This window comes from Toxorhynchites rutilus, chromosome 2 (assembly GCF_029784135.1).
Source record: "Toxorhynchites rutilus septentrionalis strain SRP chromosome 2, ASM2978413v1, whole genome shotgun sequence".
Taxonomy (NCBI): Eukaryota; Metazoa; Arthropoda; class Insecta; order Diptera; family Culicidae; genus Toxorhynchites; species Toxorhynchites rutilus.
This window is the reverse complement of record NC_073745.1, coordinates 55,890,821-55,915,968: the sequence shown is the minus strand read 5'-3', so window position 1 is coordinate 55,915,968 and position 25,148 is coordinate 55,890,821. Positions and strand designations below refer to the sequence as shown.

The 25,148-nt window shown below is 41.1% G+C and overlaps 1 protein-coding gene across 10 annotated transcripts in view; it reads right to left on the bottom strand.

Annotated features, from left to right (window-relative positions):
• Window positions 1-2,014: 2,014 nt before the first annotated feature.
• The window catches only part of LOC129764641 (uncharacterized), an 83,631-nt gene continuing 60,497 nt past the window's right edge, over window positions 2,015-25,148 (bottom strand). For all 10 annotated transcript variants that reach the window (XM_055763912.1, XM_055763910.1, XM_055763918.1 and 7 more), the window contains one exon: window positions 2,015-14,320. In XM_055763912.1, coding sequence (XP_055619887.1) covers window positions 8,640-13,523 — 4,884 coding nt within the window. In that variant the 5' untranslated portion in view covers window positions 13,524-14,320 and the 3' untranslated portion in view covers window positions 2,015-8,639. The remainder of the gene's footprint in view (window positions 14,321-25,148) is intronic.

Genomic DNA, 25,148 nt, shown 5'->3' with positions numbered 1-25,148 from the left:
TACAAATATTATACAATAAGCATCACAGAACAAATTAAAACTATTATAAATTAAATACACTATATAATTAAATTTACGAATTTATCACAACCTGTAAATATAGTTAGATAACCATATGTAAGAGGAGAAGCTATAACACCCAATAATAATGAATATAATAATAATAAATGATTCCACCCGGTTACATCATTCTCCCAAAGAGGGATGGTGTAGCGGGATAACCTATTACCATTATCCTTTCCCACTTGTCATAAAATCCCAACGATCCTATTCCCACAAATTCATTCCCACGCCATAAATTATCGTCATACATGTTTGTAGGCCAAATGCATTTTTATGTCACAAGCTCACAGCTGCATACGATAATATTAAATAACAACCACTCACCCTTGCAGCGTAACATTATGCAGAACTAACCCACTTCAACCAAGTGTGAAATGACAACACACAGAAACAACCACTACCCTTTTGTTCTCCGTATTGACCCGTTCGAACCAATCGAACGCGCTCACATATTTCCTTGCTGGCTCCTCCTCCTCTAGAATAGAAGCTACCTTGTGTAGAGTTTTAGTTTAAGCATTATAAAAAGTACATGTCGAATGCAAGCAACAGGTCTTTGACATTTCCAACCAATCAAGTTAACAAGTGACGAATGCACGCGAGGACGGAACTAAGAATATAGTGATATTTATATTAGTGGAATGTGCCTGAGTTCTTTCATTCCGAAATATATCACAAGTGCCCCAAAGTGATAGAAATTGTATACTACATCGGGTTGAACCTCCACAATGGTTTAGTGAGGGAGCGTTCTTCAACAAACTTTGGTTTTAATTTCATTCACACCGATTGATCACTTGATTCGACATATCCAAACACTGACGGCATAATTGCACCAGGCGAATACTAATTACACTCCAATTTATTGTCATTCAAATTTAGAACCCGCTCACCTGCCATTCGAGTTCAATATATGATGCCATCGATTGCCTCAATACCTTTTGCATACTAATCGATCCTTTTTGATCCACACATAAAAAAATATAGGCGGTTGTTTCTAAGACACAACCGCATTATTGACGTAGGACTACACTGTTATTTTATTCACTACCAAACAATTGTCTATCATTGCATAAAAAAATTAGGATAGTTGCATAGTGACAGGACCAATGCACGCGGGAGCAGATACAAATGGGGTTTTAGCGTAGCGAAGATATGCTATTTGTACGTACGGATTATGAAGCACGCACGTACGCACGCAAAGCCATATATCGCAGTAGCTTGAAGCTACTAAATATACATACACTTATCTCTGTTTTGCGCTTTTCTCATCGTTGCCAGCCTCGATTAGATTAGCGTATCTGTCATCCTTGGTGGAGAGAGTTTTGCTACTGACATGCGAAACCAAATCGCACAACATTCCAGAACAATTACATTCTTAGTGAGGCAGCGATATACTAGATTGATGATTACCCCACGATTGTGTAACTCACAATCTTAATGCAATGGTGTCAGTTCGATGCAATGATTGCAATGCCAGATTCAGCGAATGAGTAATTTGGTCGCATTCACAGCGGAACGAAGACAGCGCTGTTCCCGATGGCGCAAAACAAGCGATGCTCATTGCTTCGAGTATAGCACTACACTCGAAGTTTGCCCCAGCCTAGATCCAAAATTTATACTCTAGCAAATATTCTCCTACGTTGCTCGTCGATATGTTTGCTCGTTAATGACGGCACGGGTAGGTAAGCTCACAAATGAGCAGTACAAATGTATGGGGAAATGGATGGTAATCTATATCATATCAAACAAATCTTAGGGAATTTTCGATTCGTTTGGTATGTAAATCCGTAAATCCAAAAACCGTTCGCGGTAAAAATAGTTATTAATGTTAACTTTATTTCCTAAAAACGCGACCTGTTTTCTGATTTGGCACCCTTAATGAAAGACGTAGTCCTACGTCAAAATGCTGGGGATTTTCGGAAATCGTCGAGAGCCAACGAGAAAGAAATCGTCCTGTTCCAAATTTCGATCAAGTTTATTCAACAAAAAATGCGTCGAACACTGTTTTTATTGCAAAATAAATCTATTTTTCAGGTGAAAATTGTGCCTGTGTCTTTGCTGTTGTCCTGTTGGGGAACGTATACTTTTGCACGCTTTTCGTTAGTGAATATACATCTTAAGAATTGTAGAGCTGTGGAATGTTCGTTAGGAAAGAACCAAAGCTCTCTTAGAGCTGTTTTTTTTCTTGATGGGAGAAAAGCGGGAGGCGAAGATTTTGGAATGCATTTGTGCGTTTCGCTTCCGGTTAAAAAAATAAAATAAAAATCTTTCAGCTTGCGACGGAGAAACTGGAGAAACTTCGCGCACTCGCCCATAAGGCAGTGTCGTTCTACTTCATTTGGCGAGTTTCGAAGTGTGTCGCAAACAGCTCCGACCCAATTGCTGGGCGAAAATAGTGTTACTTTTTCTCTTTTTTCATATAATTTCTGTTTTAAACGTTAGACATTAAACAGAGACACCTGCATGACTGTTAGCTGTATATAGAGTAAGTGTTTACGTTTGTGTGTTTCATAATTTCTAGAGTTGGCGTTTTCACCTAGCATTGACCGACCGGAACCGGGACAGACCCGCGCCGTAACATGACTCTTTTTGATTATTTGATTCTTTTGCAAGTTTTTTCTGTTTTGATATCGTTAGTTAGTTTATTTGTTGCTTGATTGATTGTTTGCTCTATGCTGAGGATTCTGATTTTCTGCTGATTTGTGAATGCTGCTTAGCGCATGATGTCTGATGCCTCTCCGCTATTTCTGTCCTGTTTTACGACATTATACTGTGTGATGCATTTAAATTTAATATATTATATTAAATTTGGTGCATGCATAACAAGTGTCTACCTAATAAATAATTTATATTTCATAGTTTACTTCGCCCGGGGTCCATTCACAGACGGCGCTTCGGGTTCCGCTTTGGAACGCTAACCGATTTTTGTGCACCATATGCGAGGTTTATTCAGCTATCTGACTGTGTTTTTGTTGTTGTTGATGTTTGGGGGTTTCACTCTCGGGGAACCAAACTTGACCGAGTTCGCCGGCTGCGAACGCCCGGGCCAAAGTGTATGCGAGGTTTCGTTACTTAAAGGTACGATAAAATGTGTTGTTTCTTTTCTTTTTTATGTTATCTTACGTGTAGTTGTTTTTTATACTTATGTGCTAAAGAAAAATAAATTTCTTATGGTTAGGATCCCTACGAGTAAGTGAAAGAAAGATAGAGTTGCTTTCCCCTATATAGATTCTCATACATTTTCTGTATCTATTAAAACTGATTCTCTACGCGTTCGCGTTGTTAATGATGCGCAAAATCACACACTTTTACACGATAAATCACGATGAAAACTATTCTACTTGTAGTCTATCTTCTAGAAAAAAAAAACTAGACTTCTCGCGAGATATATTCTTATTACATTGATATATGTATATAAACACTTTTCGTCACTCTTTTTTTTGCTTAATTTCGTATAGATTGTTAGGTGAGTGTGCTTCACTGCTGCCAGTTGGCAGCCGTCTCTTTGAGGACCTTACCAGCATCCGCGATGTTTGTTAAAGATAGTTGAGATTACCAAATTAGAGAGGGAGAGGAACAGAACAGAAATTTTGGAATGTGGAGGAAAATTTGGCAAACGTTTGCTTGTACTCTTATGGTTTCTCAAGAATGACCCTCCAGAATCATTGGTTAATTCAGCCATTCCATGCCAAACCGATATAATGGTTTTCAGGTTTTCGTTAAATTTTCATTGGGGTGACTATTTTCATTTTGGAGTGTTCCGAAAACTATTATTATAAAAAAAACTGTAGACTATAGTCTGCTAGCTTGAACGAGAGTGTGACTTGAATGATGATGATGTTTTGACGTAGGACTACGTCTTTGATTTCTATATAGGAGGGGGGGGGGGAGGGTTTCCTGCACGAAAAATGTAACGAAACATTAAGAGATTTCAAATGCATATTACGCAGAATCGTTTCAATGATATATGTTATAATATATACCATTAAACGATAAATTTATCCAGCTTTTTTTGCCTGAGATATCAACAGTTAAAATTGCAAAACAAGCAAACTATTTAACGTATGAAAGGAGTATATTTCGCGAGCGAATGCGAACTTAATTCATTTATTATGCATTCTTTCTCTCAGCTTGGTTTCCGTAAATGTTGCCTGCAACACAAAGTTGTGTGCAATAATTCTTGATACAACGAATTAGATATCCAGTCAATGTGCAGGAATAAGAGTGATATACAGTAAACATTCACTAACTGGGCGAAAAGGGAAGACCACTTATCGACATTCGCGTTTTAACTGGTCCGGCATGTTAAACGTCAAATAAAATCGAGGGAAACTTCAATGAATTGTTTGATTCGTATTGTTCCTGTAATTGGATAAACAAAAGGATTCCAATGGAAGTTTCGCATTGAGTGCAACAACAGGTATGACATATGATTTGAGAAAATTATTTTTCTGTAGTTTAATCAATGTTTTTGTCGTGCGAATTAATGTCAATTTTCATAACATTTAAAATTACATTCGAATGCCCCTCACAGCAAATCTTCCATTTGAATATGGCGTCGATTGTTTACGAAATTCTGCTTTTTAACTGGTCCAAAAACCAGTTAACGTTCGCCCAGTTAAACAGCAGACCAGTTAAACCACGACCAGTTAGCGAACGATTACTGTAGATGATTCAGTAGGTTAGTGAAATCCGCGGTGCGGATTATGCGTTACAGCGAGTTCCATAGTAAATAGGCCTTTCCAGGATTTGTCAGTGAGTGATAGGGTCATGCACTTATGTTTTGATCATGGCTTTAACATTATCTGACTACTGGTGCACACGACTTTCTAGATTAATTGTAGACAGTACCAGAACTAGCGGCAACAACTAACGGGCGCGAGGTAATGTACCCAGTGGCACATACGATCACCGAAGTAGATGGTGCTATCAGTTCCAGCCGGAATGTTGTTTTCTAGAACTAGTGCTAAACCAAGATTCGATTTCGACATTTGACAGACTTTTGGAACGGTTGGTTTTCATGGGATCGTTGTCAACAGATCGACAGATACCAATTATTGAATTTTTACTTATAATTTTTCAATTAATTTATTTCATTAAATGATTCCATAATGACACAAGATGGAAAATGATTTTTTCTGGACTTTATGTGGCCTTCATGCTGAGAAACAAAACATTGATTGGTTATACTCAATAATTTGAAAACAGGCGGAGTTTAAATTGCAATATTTTCTCTATCCACATCGTTATGATACGACGCGTATTGGAAAATAAGAATTCTTTCAATTATCTGTAATTTTGAACATTAACGAAATAGGAAATGGCAATGTATTTGTATGTATTTATAATTCAGCTGACATCAAGGTCAGGTAAACTAGATAAAATTTCTGTTTCGCAAACTATAGCCAATCTTGACGGTTTCGCCGTCGATTCCATAAAGCTTCTGTTGATATACTGAAGTAGAACAAAACGTACTTTTCTTGCAATCTGCGATATATCGAAACGATGGGATTGTTGAAATCCATATAGTGTTCGTCTCGATGGTTGGTACAGCAATTGTCTGGATCGAAGCACTCGTTCGGGTGCGTAGATATTCAGTTGACGTAGCAGTGCATGACTGTCAACATTCTGCAGAATCTTGGCACCAAGAACAGCTTGATTGCGATTTAGTCGATCTACCGGAGATTCAATACCGAATAGGGCACAACGATGTTCGTGAGGCGGGAGCCGCAGTGGAACGAACCACGGTATGCTTCGCAAGGCACACTTCACGAATTTGCGCTGCACTGTTTCGATTCGTGAAATCCATACCGCATCATATGGTGACCAGACATCAGAAGAAAATTTAAGAATGGATCTTACTAATGAACAGTACAAAGAACGTGGACATCAGATTCGGTTGCTATCTTGAAGATAAATCCAAGCTGTCGATTCGCTCGATCCACTATCAGTGAGTGGTGCATTTGAAAGAGAGCTGATGATCCAGTTTCACACCTTAGTTAATAACATTATTAACTCTATTCAACTCGGTGTCATTAATACTAAAGTTATACACGATACAATTTTTGTTTCTTCGGAAGGATATGATACAACATTTAAACACACTTACAACAAAATGGTTTAGTACACATCCCAAATTGTTTCCCTGGGGCACACCATATCGGGAAAAGAATGGTGCAGATATGGCTGATTCTATTCTCACGAACAATTGACGATCAATTAAATATGATTTCAACCACTCGCACAGTCTCGAAGATGTACCTGAACGGTCAAGCTTGGCTATCATATTACCGTGATTCACTATACGGATGCAGCCTTGATAGAAGTATAAACACTATCAACTTGACCGCCGCGTGTTCTGGTACTAAATAATCTGGTTAACGCGTTCCGGTACTACATGGGCTGAAAAGTCTCAGGATTTTTCAACAGAAGGCACCACTAAAAATGAACAAGATTCACTTCGAGAGGTTGACCTGTCACTAGATTATGTTTCATGACATTTCGTTTATTTGTTCACAAACTACACTTGTTTAAGTGTCGCTACCTGAGCATTCGTATAGAAAATGGAAAAAGAAGAATATCGGATTTTGATCAAACATTGTTTTCTGATGAGAAAAACTCCTGAACAACCAATGCAGAGATTAACGGAATGTTTTCCCACTTCTGCTTCTTCGAAAACAATATCGTTGGTTTAGCGAATTTAAAATGGGCCGTACAAGCACCGCAGATGCACCTCGCTCTGGAAGGCCAAAAGAGGCTATGAATCCGGAAATCACAAAAACAAGTGCATCGATTTACGATGTTTTGAACGATCGTAAAGTGAAGTTACGCGAGTTAGCTGAGGCCGTAGGCATTTCAAAAGAACGAGTCGGATACATTTTAGGCATGAAAAATGCAATCCGCACGATGGGTGCCGCGTTTGCTGACCGTCGATCAAAAACAGCGGCGCGTTGATGATTCATCAGCCGGTTTGGCGTTGTTGAAGCGTAAACGCGTTGAAATTTTTTCGACGTTTTGTGGCATTGGATGAAACGTGAATCCATTACCACACTACTGAGCCCGATGGGCATTCTGCAGAGCGGCACTGAGGCATATTCCGAAGACTTAGACGTTTCGTACTAGAGATTTAAAAAAAAATTACAAGGGGTTGTAACTAGGACACGACCGCATATTTTCGACGTAGAACTACGCAATTACATTATGTAATCCACTTGTTTACCACTTAGAATATTATTTTTGAATGCATCGAAATTTTTGTAATAGATTATGTTCTTCGTTACGAATAAATTTGACGTACGTCCTTTTACGTTTGATATTATGTCTAGAACTATCAAAATATGTGAACGGAAGAATTTTCAAACGATCGTTGTTTGAAGAAAACGTGTCCTGTTTTCTGAATAGAAACCATTATTGAAAGACGTGGTCCTAGGTCATCGAAATTGATTCTCAGTGTATAACATGATAGCCTAGGATTAGGAAATATAATGAGTATTGATAATGTAACCACGCTACAGTCTAGCTCCTTGGGAATTTCCTTGTCGATCATCTGAATAATCTAAATCGGCCCAGTAGTTCAAAAGTTATTTTTGTTTTTGGGAAGAAGTTATTTTTTTTGTGACACCCTTAAATGGATATGGGCACTCTAATGATAAATTAATAAAAAATACGGGTCGAACATTTTGCGATAAGGAACAAAACTACCAATTTTCACGTAAATCTGAGAGCAACTATATCGCTTTGGCATGGAATGGCTGAGCTTCCGTTTGTTGTGCCGGGACCCGAGAAGAAAAAAACATTCATGGCGAAATGGCACACGAACACACGTACGTATTCCCACACTCTGACTAGAACGGAGGTTTGCCATCGCAAGATAGTTGTTGGGTTGGAGGAAATAGGAGGAAAAGAACGGGACACAACCGCGCGCCCCGAGGCAAGCCGAGGGCGTCCGCACGGGGTGCCTCCTTTCTGGAGCAGATTCGGCTCGAGTTTTATAGTAATGCTATGTGGGGCAAGACTGCAACAGAGCGATTGCGTTGGATTCCCGCTGGAAAAAGTGTGTGTGTAAAATATTTCTAAATGAGGGCTTTTCCGGAGGCTGGTCTGTTCCATCCATCCATCACTGTGTTTTGGTGTGGGGAGCAGCGGACTTGCCTCGTAGAAAAACCCCGAAGGCGGCCGAATCCGTTCGACGCGCTGTGGTAACCTTGCGAAAAGGAGGAACTTTCAGTCAAAATCGAGCGAATCTAGCTCCAGAAGGGCACGCGGAACCCTGACGACTGCCGGGTCAGTGTCGGTTTCGCTGGTTTCAGCCGGGTTGATGACTTCCGCACATACGTGCGGCAAACTGAGGAAGCCCGGTGAGCTCGGAGGATCCTCGGGGCAGCACACGGTGCTGATCAACCGAAGGATGTGTCCGGCTCGAGACACTATCCATTGCATATTTATATTGTTTTAAAATTTTAAGCTTCTCAGTGCGCGGGGAGGATGTCTTCTCCAGTGTGCGGAGGTCATCAGCTTGGGTCTGAAACTAGCTTCTAAAAGGGATAACTCACTGGGAAACTGAATACTGGTAACATTCCTCACATCATCCCCGAGGGATCGAAGTATCGCTGGGGCGTAATTTGGGATTTCTTCCGCTTCTTACCCCGCAGAAATTCCGCCACATCGAAGTTCTTGCACTCGTTCGCTATCGACAGCGGGGTCCGGCTGTTGGAGTCCTGTTGTTCGACTTGCACGCGGCACCAGTCCACCAAGAATTGCACGATCTGCAGATTGTTGCTGTAGCAGGCTTTGTGCAGAATATTTTGCTGATTGCGTCCGTCCCGAACGTTCGGGTCGTACTGCAGCTGAAGGATCATGAACTCCAGCAGACCGTAGTTGTCCGCAAACATGTGAATCGTCGGTATCTTCGACATCTGCTCGATCTCGGCCAGGTGGATCTTGAGCAGCTCGATGTTCGCTCCGGCGCCAATCAGCAGCTTCATGATGTCCAGATTGCGCGAATACATCGCCTGCATCAGCGGGGTCAGTCCGCTGGAGTTCCTCTCGTCAATTGCTGCGTACTTCAGGATGAGCATTCGAGCGGCGATTATGTTACAATGCTTGGCTGCCACATGCAGCGGTGTATCACCGAACTTGGTGATCGCGTTGATCTCCGAACCACTTTCGATCAGAAAGGCAGCGATCTCGTTGCATCCGATCGCGATCGCCACATGCAGGGCGGTGCTGTCGTACGGATCTTTGTAGCTGAGATAAATTTTGTTGCTCTCAACCAGGAATTTTACCAGTTCAACGGATTGTGCGTAAACTGCCTTGATCAGACATAGCTGCTCCGTCAGGAGACTATACCCGATCCGGTTCAGCAGCTTGAGCATACGGATGTTCTTTTTCTCGATGACAAGCGCCAAAGGCAGCTGCGGGATCAAACTCTTTTGCTGGGAGAAGCCATACTTCACGAACAACTTGAGTAGTTTGACGCTGTTTCGCTCGAGGGCCCATTCCACGGCGTTCAGCCCACACTGATCCACCGCCGTGACGGAGGCCTTTTGCTGGAGCAACAGCTCCACGATCCGGTACCGTTCCGTGCTTACAGCTATATGGAGTGCTGTTTTGGAGTGGCAGTTCTGCTCGTTCAAATGCTCCTGAACATACCGGAAGTAGTTGGCGATCAAGAACCTCAAAATCTCATCCCGATCGTAGATCGCACACATGTGAATCAAGCTGTTGTCTTCCTGATCCATCCGAGCAGTTAAACTGACCTGACGGATGTCCAACAAAAATTTTAGCGCTTCCAAATTGCCGTGTTTTACAGACCTCCTCACGAGACCCAACCTCTCCGAGTTAACATCGATCTCATCACTAACCAGCATCGGAATCAGCTCATTCTCATGGTACTGGATGGCGTACGTCAACGGGAGGTAGTCCTGCTCGTTGATGGCGTTGATCTGCACGTTCTGCTTCACCAACAACCGCACGATGTCGTTCAACCCGAGACTACAAGCCCTGTGCAACCCCGTGGAGCTATCCCCGCTACACTGATTGACATCCACGTTGAGTTTCAGCAACTTCTTGACCGCCTGCACGTCCCCCTTCTGGATGCATTGATCCAGCACCGTCACCCCGTTCTCATCCTGACAGTTCCAGCTGATATCCTTCATCTGCTTGGCAATCTTGTCGATAAACTCATGGTTGATGTACTTGGCGATTTTCGACAGGTTGATGCTCAGCTCAAACTTCCGCACATTGTCCAGAAAAATCTCGTAAGCTCGAAAGTACAGCGCCATATACAGGATCGCCGCCTGCCGATCGTACTGCCCTGTCAGGCTGATGTGGGCGTCCACAAACAGCGACCCGAAACTACGCACCAGCAGGTACTGGAAAAATTGTTGCTTCTCGAACGAAATCGCTTGCACATCCTCCGCCAGGAAGTCCGTCATCGTCCGCAAGTTGTTCTTGATGGTGTAATCGATGATCTCGTACTCCGCGATCGGGGCTTCCTCCTGCAGCGCCCCCAGCCGCATCCCCCGCACATCGGCATAGTCCGGTGTGAGGGCCTGCAGCAGCTTCAGATCGATGTTCTCCACCGATTTGAACAGTCGTTCCTGCTGCTCCACCCAGCTCCACTTCATCTTGTAGCTGTTCACCAGGTTATCATTGATCGTGGCCAGATCGCTGACATTCACCTTCAGGTTGGTGGGCGGCTGATACAGCTTGAAGTCGTTGCTCTTGAAAACCAACCCGTTCAGGAACACCTTCACCTTGGTGCTGTGCGTCAACGTGAGCATATCGTATGCCAGCGGATCATGCAACAAGTACTCGCGCAGATTGCGCCCACTAATGATCGACGACTGCAGCTTCAGCACGTACGAGTTGTCCTGAAACACGTTCAAATCGGTTAGGATCTCGCAAATTTCCAGCAAACAGCACTCGAGAGCGAACTCCACGTGCGGAGCCGCATCACTGATGAACTGGGTGACCTCGTTGAAATCACTGCATGGCAGAAACTGCCCGATCAGCTTCAGTTTGCTCTCCAGGTAGGACTGAAACTCCTCCCGATCCATGCGCTTGTTGCGCTTCATGATCGCGTCGTTGATCGCCCGGTTCGTCGTCTTCATGAACATCGTCATCACGGCGTACTTCTTGTCCAGATTGAAACAGTTGTCGTAGTAGTTGATCGCAAGCTGCTCGTGCAGCACCGCGAACTCGATCGAGCTGAGATTCTGGAGGTTGAACTTCTTCAGGATTTCGTTCGTGTAGTTCTGGTGGATGAGACTGTCGTACGGTTTACCGCGCAGCGGTAGCAGATGGTCGATCGCGAAGTACCGCTCAACGTTGAGCACGTAAACCATGGTGAGGAAGCTCTTGGAGACCCGTTCGTCCATCTGGTACTGGTAGAGATAGTTCGTGAACAGATGGAGCAGCTCCTGGAGGACAAAACTCACGCTCACCAGCTGACTGTCGGTGCTGATGTCGTACTTTGGGTGCTGCTCGTCCAGAAACGACCGAACTATCCGCTTAATCTTCACTATGTCCTGATTCGCCGTCCCCAACAGCATGCTGGTGTTGAAGTTGGAACTGATTGCCCCAAAAAGCCCTTTGCCCTCCCTCAGCAGCGTCTCGTACCGATGCCCGAGTGACTTGTGGATGCACCGGAGCAGATCGCTGATCTTATCATCGTGCTGCTGGACGAACGTCTCCTGCAACTCCTCCACCACCCGTATACAGTCCTCCAGCTCAAAGTACACATCGTCTAGGGTGTGGTTCTCGAAGTACAACCGGTTCGCCTCCCCCACGTACTGATTGTACGATCGCACCTGGGCGCGATCCTTCAACTGGTACACGCTTCCCAGGTAGCATTTGTACGCCTCCAGGATCTTGAGATCGAAGATGCAGGCGAAGTAACGCCGCACGGATTTCAGACTGCACTGCACCTCGGCGAACGGCATCAACCGGTTCTCGAGCTTGTCCGAACACAGTTTGTACAGGGTGACGTTCGGCGTGTAGTAATCGGCCAGTTCCAGGTCCAAATTGAGCGGGAGAATTTTGTGCACCACGTAGTCCAGCTTGCGCCGAATGCGGGGACTGTATTTTGTACTGCTGACGGTATCCGCCAGGACCTGCAGGGTCCGTTTGATGGCCAGCACTCCCGAAACCTGATACTGGGGCAGCTGCACCCGTGCGATACCATCCAAGTAGCGGAGGATCTTCTTGATGGCGTACAACTGCGCCAGATGATCGGAGGTTTTCTTCAGTCGTTTGAAAATCACAAAGTTCTTTCGGGCAATGGTTCGCGTTAGGTTCAGGAACTCCTTCGCCTTCAACTCACCCCGAATCTCCTCCAACTCATTCTTCGACAAGTTGTTAACCATCCGGGCCTGGATGGAACTCAGCTCCGTGTTGTTTTTGAGCCGCGATTTAACGTAGTAGATGAGTTTCTTCTTCAGGGGGCATTTCTTCTTCCACAGTGCGTTGATCGCTTTAGTGGACTTCGCAGGGGCAGCGTCCCGTATGCAGTTTATCAGATGCAGCAACAAATCGTTCGTCCACTTCTGCTGGCTACGGTTCTCCTTATCCAGCAGATCCTTCTTAATTTTGTCCAGCTCATCACAGATCGCCGCCAGGAACACCAACAGCTGCCTCTTGTTGATGATCAACTTGTAGATCTCGTACTCGGGACTCTTCTTGAAGATGGCCAGGAAAATCGCCAGACATCGTTCCATCTCAACCATCGGCAGATGGGCGAACTCGTGTTTGTCCTTGATGAAGAACAGATTGTCGTAGATGATCTTGACCGCCAGCAGGAACTTGTCGTCGAAGTCGTTTAGATTGTCGGTGGCATACTGGCTGGTTAGGTACCGCGTGTACTCCACGATCAGATCGATCCGATTCTCGTGCTCCTTGTCGAACTTCAGCCGGTCCGGTTTCTGGCTCGGTGGATGATGATATGCATAGCTGTAGTTGAGCAGCTGGTACTCGAGGAAGTTCTCCATGTTCTTCGAGATCTGAACGTTCTTAACGTACAGTTCATGCCACACACTGGACACAAAGTGGATCTGCTGATGAACGTCGAAGCTTTTCAGCTCCAGAAACAGCTGCAACAGCGGGACCGACCCGCGTCTGATCAACCGATAGAAGCACCTGTAGTCGGAAAGATTGCGAAACTCGATGGCCAGCATAAATTTGGTCACATCGAGAAAGTTCAGATTGATCGCCAACTCGGACGCGGTAAGGTTCATCGAATTGCGCAAGTCACAATCCGCACCGGACTCGATCAGGAACTGTATGATCTCGTTCCGGTTCTGTTGCGCAATGATCGACAGATGCAGCGGAGTGTTGAGATCTTCCGGCGTTTGGTAGTCGAGGACAAAGTCTTTGAACTTGGACTTGATTTTGGCGAGGTCCCCCTCGACGACCAACTTGCAGAACTCACCCGCATACTTGCTAACGTAATTTCCCTGTGACATTTTTTTTGCTGTGTTTCTAGTGTAGTGTAGTGTTTATCTCTATCTTTACCTTAATCTGCCCTAAAAACCTTAAACCTTAAAATGCCTTTCTCTCCTTTATCGTTCCCGTGTTTTTTTTTGTTTTGTTTTGTATTAGTATGAACCGCGAGGTGTTGGAATGTGGTAATAATCACAGATAGTGAAGAAAACTCCGTCGTTCTCTTCGGTGTGTCCCTTCAGCTGCTGCTGCTGCCGCTGCTCATTATGGCACGATCGTGCGGCGCTTCATTGACTCGGGACGATCGTGACTGCTGATGGTGGTGATGGCGTTGTTGGCGAAGCACTTTAGGGGGCGGCCGCCGCTTCATGTCGAGGCCTGTGTTTTGACGGGCTCGAAACTGGGCGGTAAGATGTCGGCTGACCTCATTTGCGAGGAGCGAGCCACCGCGCGGGTGCACTCAACACTCACTCGCTCCCCGGCAATGGGACACTCCCAAAAACCAAATTAATAAGTTGCGCACGCGAGCGAGATGAAAGTCGAGAGGAGGTCCCGCTTAATGAATTTAATACCCTATAGCTGTTTTTTCCTCCCGTTGTTGCCGTTGTTGCTTGCGATAAGTCGGCAGTCGGCGGTGGTGAGATTTATTTGTATCTCCTTTTCCTTCCGAACTCGTTTGTACGGTTTTGTTGGTGATGATGTTGCTGCTCAGTATGGGTGGTGTTCGCAGCGTATTGGGGGCCAATTTCGGCTCGCCTTTACTCGATGACGATGACGCTTGCTCTCGATCGCGCACCTCGCTTTGTGAGTGGTATATTATCTGAAAAATGATAGAGAGGAAAAGATGGGGTATAATTAATCGTGCTAGCGCTATAGTGGAGATTGAAAGGAGTTGATGACTGATTGACACTGCCAAAATGTGCCACTTCAGCGGAATATGGTTAATCAATTTAATCGTTATAAATTAGAAATAGTGGTTTCTCTCAAGGGGGTATGGACGGAATTTTTTTTCCGAGAAACCAACCCAATAAAGGTGTAATTCAATTCAAATTAATTGACTTCATAACCGACTGAATGATTCCAGATGAGATGAGTCATAAAAGCAAGTGGGTTATGCAGAAGGATGTACGAACAGAACTCGTTTAACACCGAAAGCAATGAGAGATTGGACTTCAGAATCCAAGGTACAGTGTCACGTGGGAATACTATTGAATCCTTTTTTCATTTGCATATGTTTTTATGTATAATCTTTCAGAAAAAAACACGAAACACAAGCTTTTTAAAAAAATAACATAAAGCTCAATTGTCCCATGTTGATACAGTGTGGGACATTCGTTTAAACGCGGTGCCTCATTTCAGTGCTTCATTAGACAACAAACAATAATTGAAACAAAATAAAACAATAATTTAGATAATATTTTGGACATTTAATTTTCTTTTCGTTCTTGTAAATAGTTTAGAAAATTCTGTTCGGCTGGGAGAGATTTTCAAACGTTGCAGCAGCGATGGACTACCAGTGTTACGGACAGCTGAGGCTTATCGCGGATCGAGTTACAGATCCATAAGATAAGCAATATTTGAGATTATATTTAGAAAAGACCTCCAAGCGAGGTATAGAAACGTTTAGAAAGGACCAATGTAAGGCAATTAAAAGATGTAAGAGCTCAAGTGTTTTGTTAGGCTAGAAAACGCTTGTAGTTCGAAATTATTGCCGGTCATAAATTCAGAATGGACGAATATTTAAAGAGCGTCCGGTAAACAATTTAATGCATGCATCATTTAGGATGCATTTTTATTACCCTTTTCCATCCCTAGCTGCGCTCAGCCAGATACACCAGCAGGGTGTAATAAAATAAAAGGATGTTATTTAGAGCGAAGGATGGAAAGGGGAAATCCAAGAATAAGATAGGCGCACCGACGAGGTGCTATAAACTTAAGGTATTTTCTTAGGGTAGTGCAGCCGTCTCAGACTGCACGTTACCATACGCTAGAAGAAGGGACAAGGAAGGTAGATGATCTAAACGAAACCGATATGTTATCGGTTTTCAAGAGAGAGAGAGGAGATGTTCCTCGTCAATCTTAGTTTAAGGAACCATGTATATATTGTGAAACTTTTGAATAAATTTTTTAGTATTGTAACAGAACTCACGCGAAAGCGTTAAAATTTTTCTTTCAATAGAGAAATTTTTCATGGTGGCTCCAGAGAGGAGCAAGTTTTTCCTTTTATTTAAGTACAAAATGTGTTAATTTGCGAACTCTTCTCGGCAGTGGATGCCAGAGGTGATGTTCGTGAAATCTTCTCAGCAGTGAATGCGAGAAGTGTGAATTTGTGAATTCTCAAAGGCAGTGGATGCCTAAAAAGTGCATTTCTTTCGTGAATTTTATCAAAAGGCAGTGGATGCCTAAAAAGTGTATTCGTTTCGCGAATTTTCCTAAGGCAGTGGATGCCTAAAGAGTTTATTATTTTCGCGAATTTTCCTAAGGCAGTGGATGCCTAAAGAGTGTATTATTTTCACGAACTTTCCTAAGGCAGTGGATGCCTAAAGAGTGTATTATTTTCGCGAACTTTCCTAAAGGCAGTGGATGCCTAAAGAGTGTATTATTTTCGCGAATTTTCCTAAGGCAGTGGATGCCTAAAGAGTGTATTATTTTCACGAACTTTCCTAAGGCAGTGGATGCCTAAAGAGTGTATTATTTTCGCGAACTTTCCTAAGGCAGTGGATGCCTAAAGAGTGTATTATTTTCGCGAACTTTCCTAAGGCAGTGGATGCCTAAAGAGTGTATTATTTTCGCGAACTTTCCTAAGGCAGTGGATGCCTAAAGAGTGTATTCTTTTCGCGAACTTTCCTAAGGCAGTGGATGCCTAAAGAGTGTATTCGTTTCGCGAACTTTACTAAAGCAGTGGATGCTATATACACACATAAATATATGTTAATTCAAGTACCAGAAGGCAGTTATTATAAATATGACCAACTGCCGCAGCAGCACGTGGTCGTGGAGTTAGAAGCAAGAGGTAGCAGCAGTATCCTCGGCACAATCGGAGAGACCATCGCTAGAGATACCAGGAACTGTCAACCAGCGGAACCAGAAGCAAGCGGTGGCATTAGATGCAGCAGCACCAGCATTGGCACTATCAGAAGTGACAAGAACAATCCGAGCCAGAAGGTTTGGACCACTCAAGAACCAGTCGGCACCAGCAGCAGCAGTAGTATCCCAGCACCAGATGAGTTAATCGAAAAACAGGTATAGAATTAATCTATCTTAAAAATTATAGGGGTTGCGATAGCAACCATGGGAGTTTTTAAAATAGTGGCCAAGAGAGCAAAGAAATGATAAAGGAATAAATTCGTACGGCCAAGTGAGCCAACATTAAATTATAAACAATAAAATTAGTAGGAATATGGAAAACACATACAAGATGATTACCACTAAATACTTCACACGTAATGTGAAGGGTCACTGTCACCTATGTCACGAGTCTGATGAGGAACAGATGATTTATTGTTGCGAGTGTGAGCGATGGTTCCACTTGAGTTGCACTAATCTAAAGCAAGCCCCTCTAACGGGTGATCGGTGGATCTGTGTCAAATGCACAGATCTAGAATATAATTATTCGAAGAAAGTGCGAATAAGTGACTTAATAGGAATACTCGCTACTAGCATATATCCTAGTGGGTGGGGAAATTATTATAAGGAGGATATGCCAACCAAGCCGCCTCCATTTAGGGCAATTAGTGAATTGCATAGGCGAGTAAATGGCAATTCTGAATCTGAGTTTAGAAACTCAGAGGAATGCCATCAATTAAAAATGCCTCCTCCTTGGAATCCTGATCTAGTTGATTGCAGGAGGAAAGGTAATGATTCAGATGACAAAGTATTTGAATCATCTAAAGTAACCAGATTAATTGCACCTCCTCCGTGGAACCCTAAGTTGGCTAGGTATATGAGGAGGAAAAATGACAATTCATCTGAGTCAGAAGATTCAGATGATGAAGACAAACTTGAAGTGATACAAGTTGAAATGAATGAAAAACTAGGAGATGTTAGTCCTCAGAGCGGTGAAGATGGCTGCTCATTCCCAGTGAGGAAAGAGCCATTTAAAACCATATCAGTCGCAAAACGCGAATCTGATTATGAGAATAGTTTGCCCGCAATAGGCAAAACGGGTATCATCACAGATGTATGGGCTGTGATAGAAGAAAATACGAAAACCTCCACAGATAGAGGAATTATGGCGGAAAAGAAAAAACCATGCGTGATGCATGAAGTCAGGGCGGATGAGATATCTGCAAATAAAGAAATAGCGGATTCCAATAATGGAAACACTAAAAATTTTAAGATAGAAAAACTATCTATCAACCTTCAAGATCCAGAATGGGAAAGGCCAGCTACTGGATTAATTAAGAATTCTGTTGCAACAGTGATTGTTGAACAGAAAATAAAATACCCAACTGAAAAACGGTTTGAAGAAATAGAACCACCTGTAGCAGTAGAGGAAGTAGTCCTCAGAAATAGAACAAAAATATTAGCAAAATTTTATTTGAAGACGAAAGCCTGGCGTAAAGGTTTTAAAAAATTCCTTAGAAGTGCAAAGTTCATCCCAAAAATTGGGAGCCAATGTAAAACCAAAAGTGTTATCATCAAGATGGATGATTCATCACAAGATGCTAACATACAATTTGAAAACTCAACAAATATAGAGATTTGTGTTATTGAGCCTCCGAGGAAGGTAGCGCCAGAAATAACACCAAAGGAATTGTTTATAAATGAATCTTCATTTCTTCCAAGGAGAAATAATTCCAACAATAGAAAATCATATTCAGTCGATAATTATAGTATTGGAAATCTCGATAAATACTGTACCCCAGATTACCAGTATCCTCGACGTCGTATCAAAAACGACTTCCACACTGTAACCACGAGTTACACTATTGTACCATCATTAACGAAATATGATGAAGAATATTCTATTTTGCAAAATTTGTGACATGTTGACAATATTTAGTCATAGGGCGACACATATAAAATAATGCGATCGTTATAGTTAAAAGCCATAGATTCGTATAAAATAGGACTACTTATAATTGAAAATTATGGCTCTGAATATCTTTCAAATCTTTAGAAGACTGTTTCCTAAGTATTAGGGGCGTCTATTTACCTGTATGACAACGAGAGCAATACATCTTGAGTTAGCGCAAGATATGAGTTCGGATTCTTTCATTATATGTTTCCGCAATTTGCAAAATTATGGCCCAGATAGGGAAATTATTACCGTAGATCAAAACTATAAACTCTCTAATATAGAGGTTGGAAAGTTTGTTTTTCAACGTTTGTAATATGTTGATATTCTTTATATCTATATAAAGTATAGAAAATCTTAAGCTTGATAAAATATGAAGACGAAAATCTTAAAATGGAAATTTAACAAAACTGTTAACTGAATTAATTAGAAAAATATTTTTAGGCAAATGATTTGCTTGAAGTTCAGCAAGTGAGCTGCTGAAAGACTTTAATACAATTTAAGATACAATTGTTTCGTTATAAAATGGACCCAAGAAAATGATAACTTGTAAGGTCCAAAATATCAATTAGAGCAAAATTGAAGAGACTGTCCGGTCAAGCGTCAAGCATTTGGAATGCTCAAAACATTACTCTGATGGGTTAAAAGTATAGCAAGTATTCTGCTGAAAAATATACATTGACCACTAAAGAAAAAATTATGGCGCAGCAAGTGATATGCTGAAGCCAGTTTCTATACGAATGATTGGCTCAAAGCTCAGTAAGTGAATTGCTGAAAGGAGCGATATCAACTGTAAATTAGTTGATGGTAGAAAAAAGACGGGTGGGTAATGTCGGGGACATAACCGGAGTGACGTAGGACTATACAAAGGGGACAGCTTTTGCTAAATATATATTTTAAATATATTGTTTTATTTTCTTCTCCTACGTGAATACCTACCTATCTACCTGAAAAATGGATTAGTTTTCTGTTTACTCTTTATGAACATGTTGGGGGTTCTGAAAAGAACCTTTAGTGTTGTGTTTTTGCTTTTTTTTATACAAACTTTCTCAATTTTTTCTCACTATCTCATAGTTGATTCTTGATTTTTTCCTGGAGGCTTTGTACTTATTAAATGTTCAACGCCGGGCATCTTTTGGCGTATGCACATATCGTACAATCAAAATGATGGCTGTGATAGGGAATGCATAGGTGGTCATCAGCGCGCGTTTTGTACTTTAGCGGTACACGCTCACAGGATAGAGACAAATCGGCAGACTCAGTCAAAGGGTCGAGTCCAATGAGACGAACGAATGAGCATTAAAAGGCAGCGATGGCAAAAAAATACATTCATTACGATTTGTTCGCTCGTTGGATTCACATGCAGTCTAAAAAGGGTCCTTTTCAGGATCACAAAATTATCTTCAATCTAAAGAGTTTATTGTTTTGTTATCACTCGATATCCCCATCTTGTTCGGCTAAACCTTTCTGTTTAGCGATTGCGTTTGCCACTCGCCACAGCTTTCACAGTTGGAAAATTTCCTCCCATCCAGCTTGTGACATGTTGTACAGTAAATTACATTTAATGCGACGTGCCGAAGCACCACTCAGTGTCGCATTGGAGGCGATTTTAACCTGTAATTGAACATTTGCGATGACAGTGGTACAGTGTCGACTTTTAATGTGGGGTCATAATTTGGACCCCGAACTCTATGTTTACAAAAATGTCCAACTAAATATGTCGCATTACAGGTCCGTCCAATTAGCTAAATGTCGAATTAATTGTAAATTACTGTACTTTCAATCTGGAAACAATTTAAGAATTGGTGAAAATTGAATAATCAGGAAAGTCCCCAACAATCAATAAGCTCAGAACAACTTCCAAATTCACATACTCATCATATCCTGGCAAACAAATTATGAAAAAATCAATTTGTGTTTTATTATTATTTTGGATATTATTTTAGAAAGCATTGAACTGTATTTCGTAAACTCTTTTTGAAAGGTTTAATGGCCCTGATAAGCGCCGTGTTTTATGGAATGGTTCCAATTTAGAAAACTTAGTACTCGTGACTTTGAAAAAAAAACATTTCGAACGCCCTCGATGCCGCCTTCTTCTGGATTTGCCACCAAAGCAGATTGTATGAAGAACAAACTTTCTTCTTCTGCTACCTGCTGCCGTTTTGCGATTGCGTTTGCAATTCGCCACTCGCTGCAACTGCCTGTTGTCTTGATGTCCACCGAACCGAATGTGTTCTGTTCCGAATGCGGGTTTTCTTATCGTCGCGAGCAGCTTTGCCAGCTAACTCGATCACTTCGCCTTTCCCTTCACTTTTCCTCCTTTACCATGTCCAGACATGACTGCTTGGATTGGTTTGTTGATGTGTTGTGATGCGAACCGATGTGGTGTACGGTTTGAATGAGAATGATCGTTACGGCAGCGGAGCGGGGATTTTTAAGCTGACTGGCTGGCTCAAGAATTACGCATGTGTGAGACTGCGACCAATGTTTCGTTCATTTTTTTCTTTTTCCTTTCCAATCGTGCTTCATTCTATTTCGCTGCTGCTCTGGTTGCCCGTTTTGGTCGGTACGATTTGAGGAGCACAAAATGGACCAATCAAAAATGGGCACATAGTGCATTTTGACAATGCTTGATATTTCACAATTATTCAGTTATTTATCTTAAGAAAAATGAAATGTTATTCGTTATGATAGATGCGTAGATATATTTCCTATCAATTGATGCAAAAACCTTTGCGATCTATTGAGAAATGCTCGAGTTATAAGCGTTCCAAATCTTGCATTTTTTCCTACTTGTTCAGTGCCTAGATTTCCATTTCACCCCCTATATATTCCGGTTAGACGTATTCCTACGTCAAAATTAAAAATACAGCTATGAAGAATTTGGAAGACTGATTTGTTAGCAAGAGGATTGCTTAACCTTCAGCAAGTGATTTGCTGAAGGGGTCAAAACCAAAAGTTTCTTTTTTAAGCAAGTGAATTGCTTAAAACTCAGCAAGTGGATTGCTGAGAGTAACAACATCACCAGTAAGTCGGTTGATGAAATACAGCATGTGAGATGCTGAAGAAAGATTTTTTAAACAAGTGGTTTGCGAAGCTCAGCATGTGAGTTGCTGAGAATATGATCAATGCATTATTCAAATGAATATTAAAAGCATAGCTTCCAGTCTTAACTGAGGGAAAGATTGGAGATGGTTAACTATACAATGTAGATGACATTATGAGTTATTTGAATACAAGTAACAGGAAAAAAAATTGAATGAAATTTTTAAATGTATTTCAAAGTATATCACACTATGAGAGCATGAGTTGCATGCATAAAGAAAACGACTTGAAAAAGTTTATGTGAGCTACGATCAGTCGTATTATATGATTAGTCGGAACAGTTACATGAGAACTGAGGCTTTAAAATTGGATTTAGTATTCAGAGACAAACTTTAATGTTAATACTTGCTGAAGGAACGGTAATTGTACTACCAAAAGATTAGCACATTGACTAATTATTTCAAAAGGATGTTTTGAGAAAAACAATATCAGCAATGTAACAAGACAACTAGCAAAGGGATGTTGGATTCAAGATTCCTTTCTTGGCAACGAGATAACTTAGCATTAAAATGGAACGTTGTGTTTGATGAAAGAAAATCTTATAAGAGAAAAGAAAATGTAATTTGCATTTCCTTTAATGGAAAATATTATATAACACTGAACCTCAATGAATAATTTTCCAAAAAGAAACTTGAAGTTAGTTTATATAATTAACGGTTATATCAAATTACTAGTGAGAGCAATTATTCGAAATTTACGAATGTTTACGATTAGTTTGCATAACTGTATGCAGAATAAAAATGAAACAAAAAATACTATTATTAATAAAACAAATAATAAGTTATGTTTTCTAGTATAAACTTGTAAGTGTAAGTGTAAGGAAAAGATAATAATGTGAGTGAAATCAAATCACACAATAAAACACAGAATAAAGCGATACAGCTACAGATGGAAATATGTTCAAGCAAATGTATATGATTTAGAACATGTAGAACGACTATCAAAAATTTAAATTAAAATGTAGAAAAGAATGATAATACTGAAGAATTTGGTAAATCTATGTAGTAGATTTACGGAGTCCGGAATGTTACGGACAGCTGAGGCTTATCGCGGATCGAGTTACAGATCCATAAGATAAGCAATATTTGAGATTATATTTAGAAAAGACCTCCAAGCGAGGTATAGAAACGTTTAGAAAGGACCAATGTAAGGCAATTAAAAGATGTAAGAGCTCAAGTGTTTTGTTAGGCTAGAAAACGCTTGTAGTTCGAAATTATTGCCGGTCATAAATTCAGAATGGACGAATATTTAAAGAGCGTCCGGTAAACAATTTAATGCATGCATCATTTAGGATGCATTTTTATTACCCTTTTCCATCCCTAGCTGCGCTCAGCCAGATACACCAGCAGGGTGTAATAAAATAAAAGGATGTTATTTAGAGCGAAGGATGGAAAGGGGAAATCCAAGAATAAGATAGGCGCACCGACGAGGTGCTATAAACTTAAGGTATTTTCTTAGGGTAGTGCAGCCGTCTCAGACTGCACGTTACCATACGCTAGAAGAAGGGACAAGGAAGGTAGATGATCTAAACGAAACCGATATGTTATCGGTTTTCAAGAGAGAGAGAGGAGATGTTCCTCGTCAATCTTAGTTTAAGGAACCATGTATATATTGTGAAACTTTTGAATAAATTTTTTAGTATTGTAACAGAACTCACGCGAAAGCGTTAAAATTTTTCTTTCAATAGAGAAATTTTTCAACCAGTATCCTCTCACAGCAGCTTCTAGTTTCTGAATTCTCATATGGATTTAGGTCTGGACTACGTGCTGGCCAGTCCAAGACCTTGATGGCTCCCTCCGAAAAAAATCGCATCCTTCCCTTACTGACATGGATGGTTGCATTGTCTTGCTAAAAAGTGAAGTCTTCAGGTATAAAATCCTCGGTAGATAATACCAGAACGTCTTCCAGTAATTCCACGTACTTTTTTGAGTTCATCCCGATTGAAGTAGTAATTTTTCCATGACGTGAAAAACCACCCCAAATCATGAGTGTACCGCCTCCAAAGTTTTGGCTCAGCTTGACCTCGGGTTCTTTCCACAAATCATCCCAACGATCAGGACCAGCTAAATTGAACTTCTTCTCGTCCGAAAATACAACGTTATGACATTCTTTTCGCCATGCCATATGCTTTTTGTCGAAATTATATATTTTAACAGAGTTCTATTACATGATAAAATACAGCTCAGACGGACGGACGTCATCACCATCCATTTCGCTTTCATCACTTTCAGCAGGGCTAATGCACTCATTTTTGGTTTGGAAGAACGAACTAATTCTCAAACAAATAAATAAAAAAAATTAAAGAACATTTAGAGTACACCTCATTAGAGAATTCCTAATAACAATGAGATTTATATTCTGCAGATCACTCATTGCGCTCACAGCACAGACTACATAATGATGCTACTTGCTACGACACCAATTGTGTTTTTTAAACGGTTTTATTTAGCTTGCCCTGTAATTTGTATGTTTGTAACATGTTCGTCTGTAGCGCTGTACCATATTAATAGAAATTTGAACCCATTCCTGTTGACCGGTTGATCTGAAATTTGGAACACACTTTTATCTCAGTCATTATGAAACTGTGTATTTCATGATTTTAAAAATCCAACATGGCGGCCGCTACAAAATGGCAGATTACATATTTTCTCAAACCCCCATAAATATAGGTTTTTCCCAAACCCCATCAATATGGGTATCAAATGAAAGGGCTTGACTAGTAGAACACCGTTATTCATGAGAAATGTAAATCAAAAATTGTCATCACCACAAAATGGCGGATTACATATTTTCTCAAAACCCCGTCAATATGGATATCAAATGAAATAACTTGACTAGTAGAATACATTTATACATGAGGAATGTAAATCTAAAATTGCCGTCACAACAAAATGGCGATGTATATTTTTTTTCCAAAACCCAATCAATAGTTCATGAGGAATGCAAATTCAAAACCAGCTATTTATGGAAAATTCAAATCCAAGATGGCCGCTGTAACAAAACAACCAATTACTTTTTTAAACGGTTTCATTCAACTTGACCTGTTTGTATGTCTGTAGGTTTTCCCCACATTAATAAAAATTTGACCCCGTTCTTCTTGACTTATTGATCTGAAATTTGGAACGAACCTTCAAATCTGCTGTCATTATAATACTGTGTATTCCATTATCTTAAAAAATTCAATTTGGCCGCCGGTAAAAAATGGCTGAATGGCTTGACTTGGAGAATACACTACATTATGAACAACATAAATTCAAAAAGGTGTACAGGGGAACTTCGATATAACGTACCCTCGAAATAATGTCACTCGTTATTGTTGGAGGAATCACCGACCACCTTTGCTATAAACACTTTGCATTACTATCTTTTATACTATTCTCAGTAGTTACTGCCAACATTGCAGAGACAAACTATATAGTGACCGTTAGTGTCTTTCATTTGAATACGGAAGTGTTCCCTTTCCTTTTCTTGCTCCGTTACTTCGCAGGTTAGCTTCGTGATAAATCTATGAGTTCTGCCCACA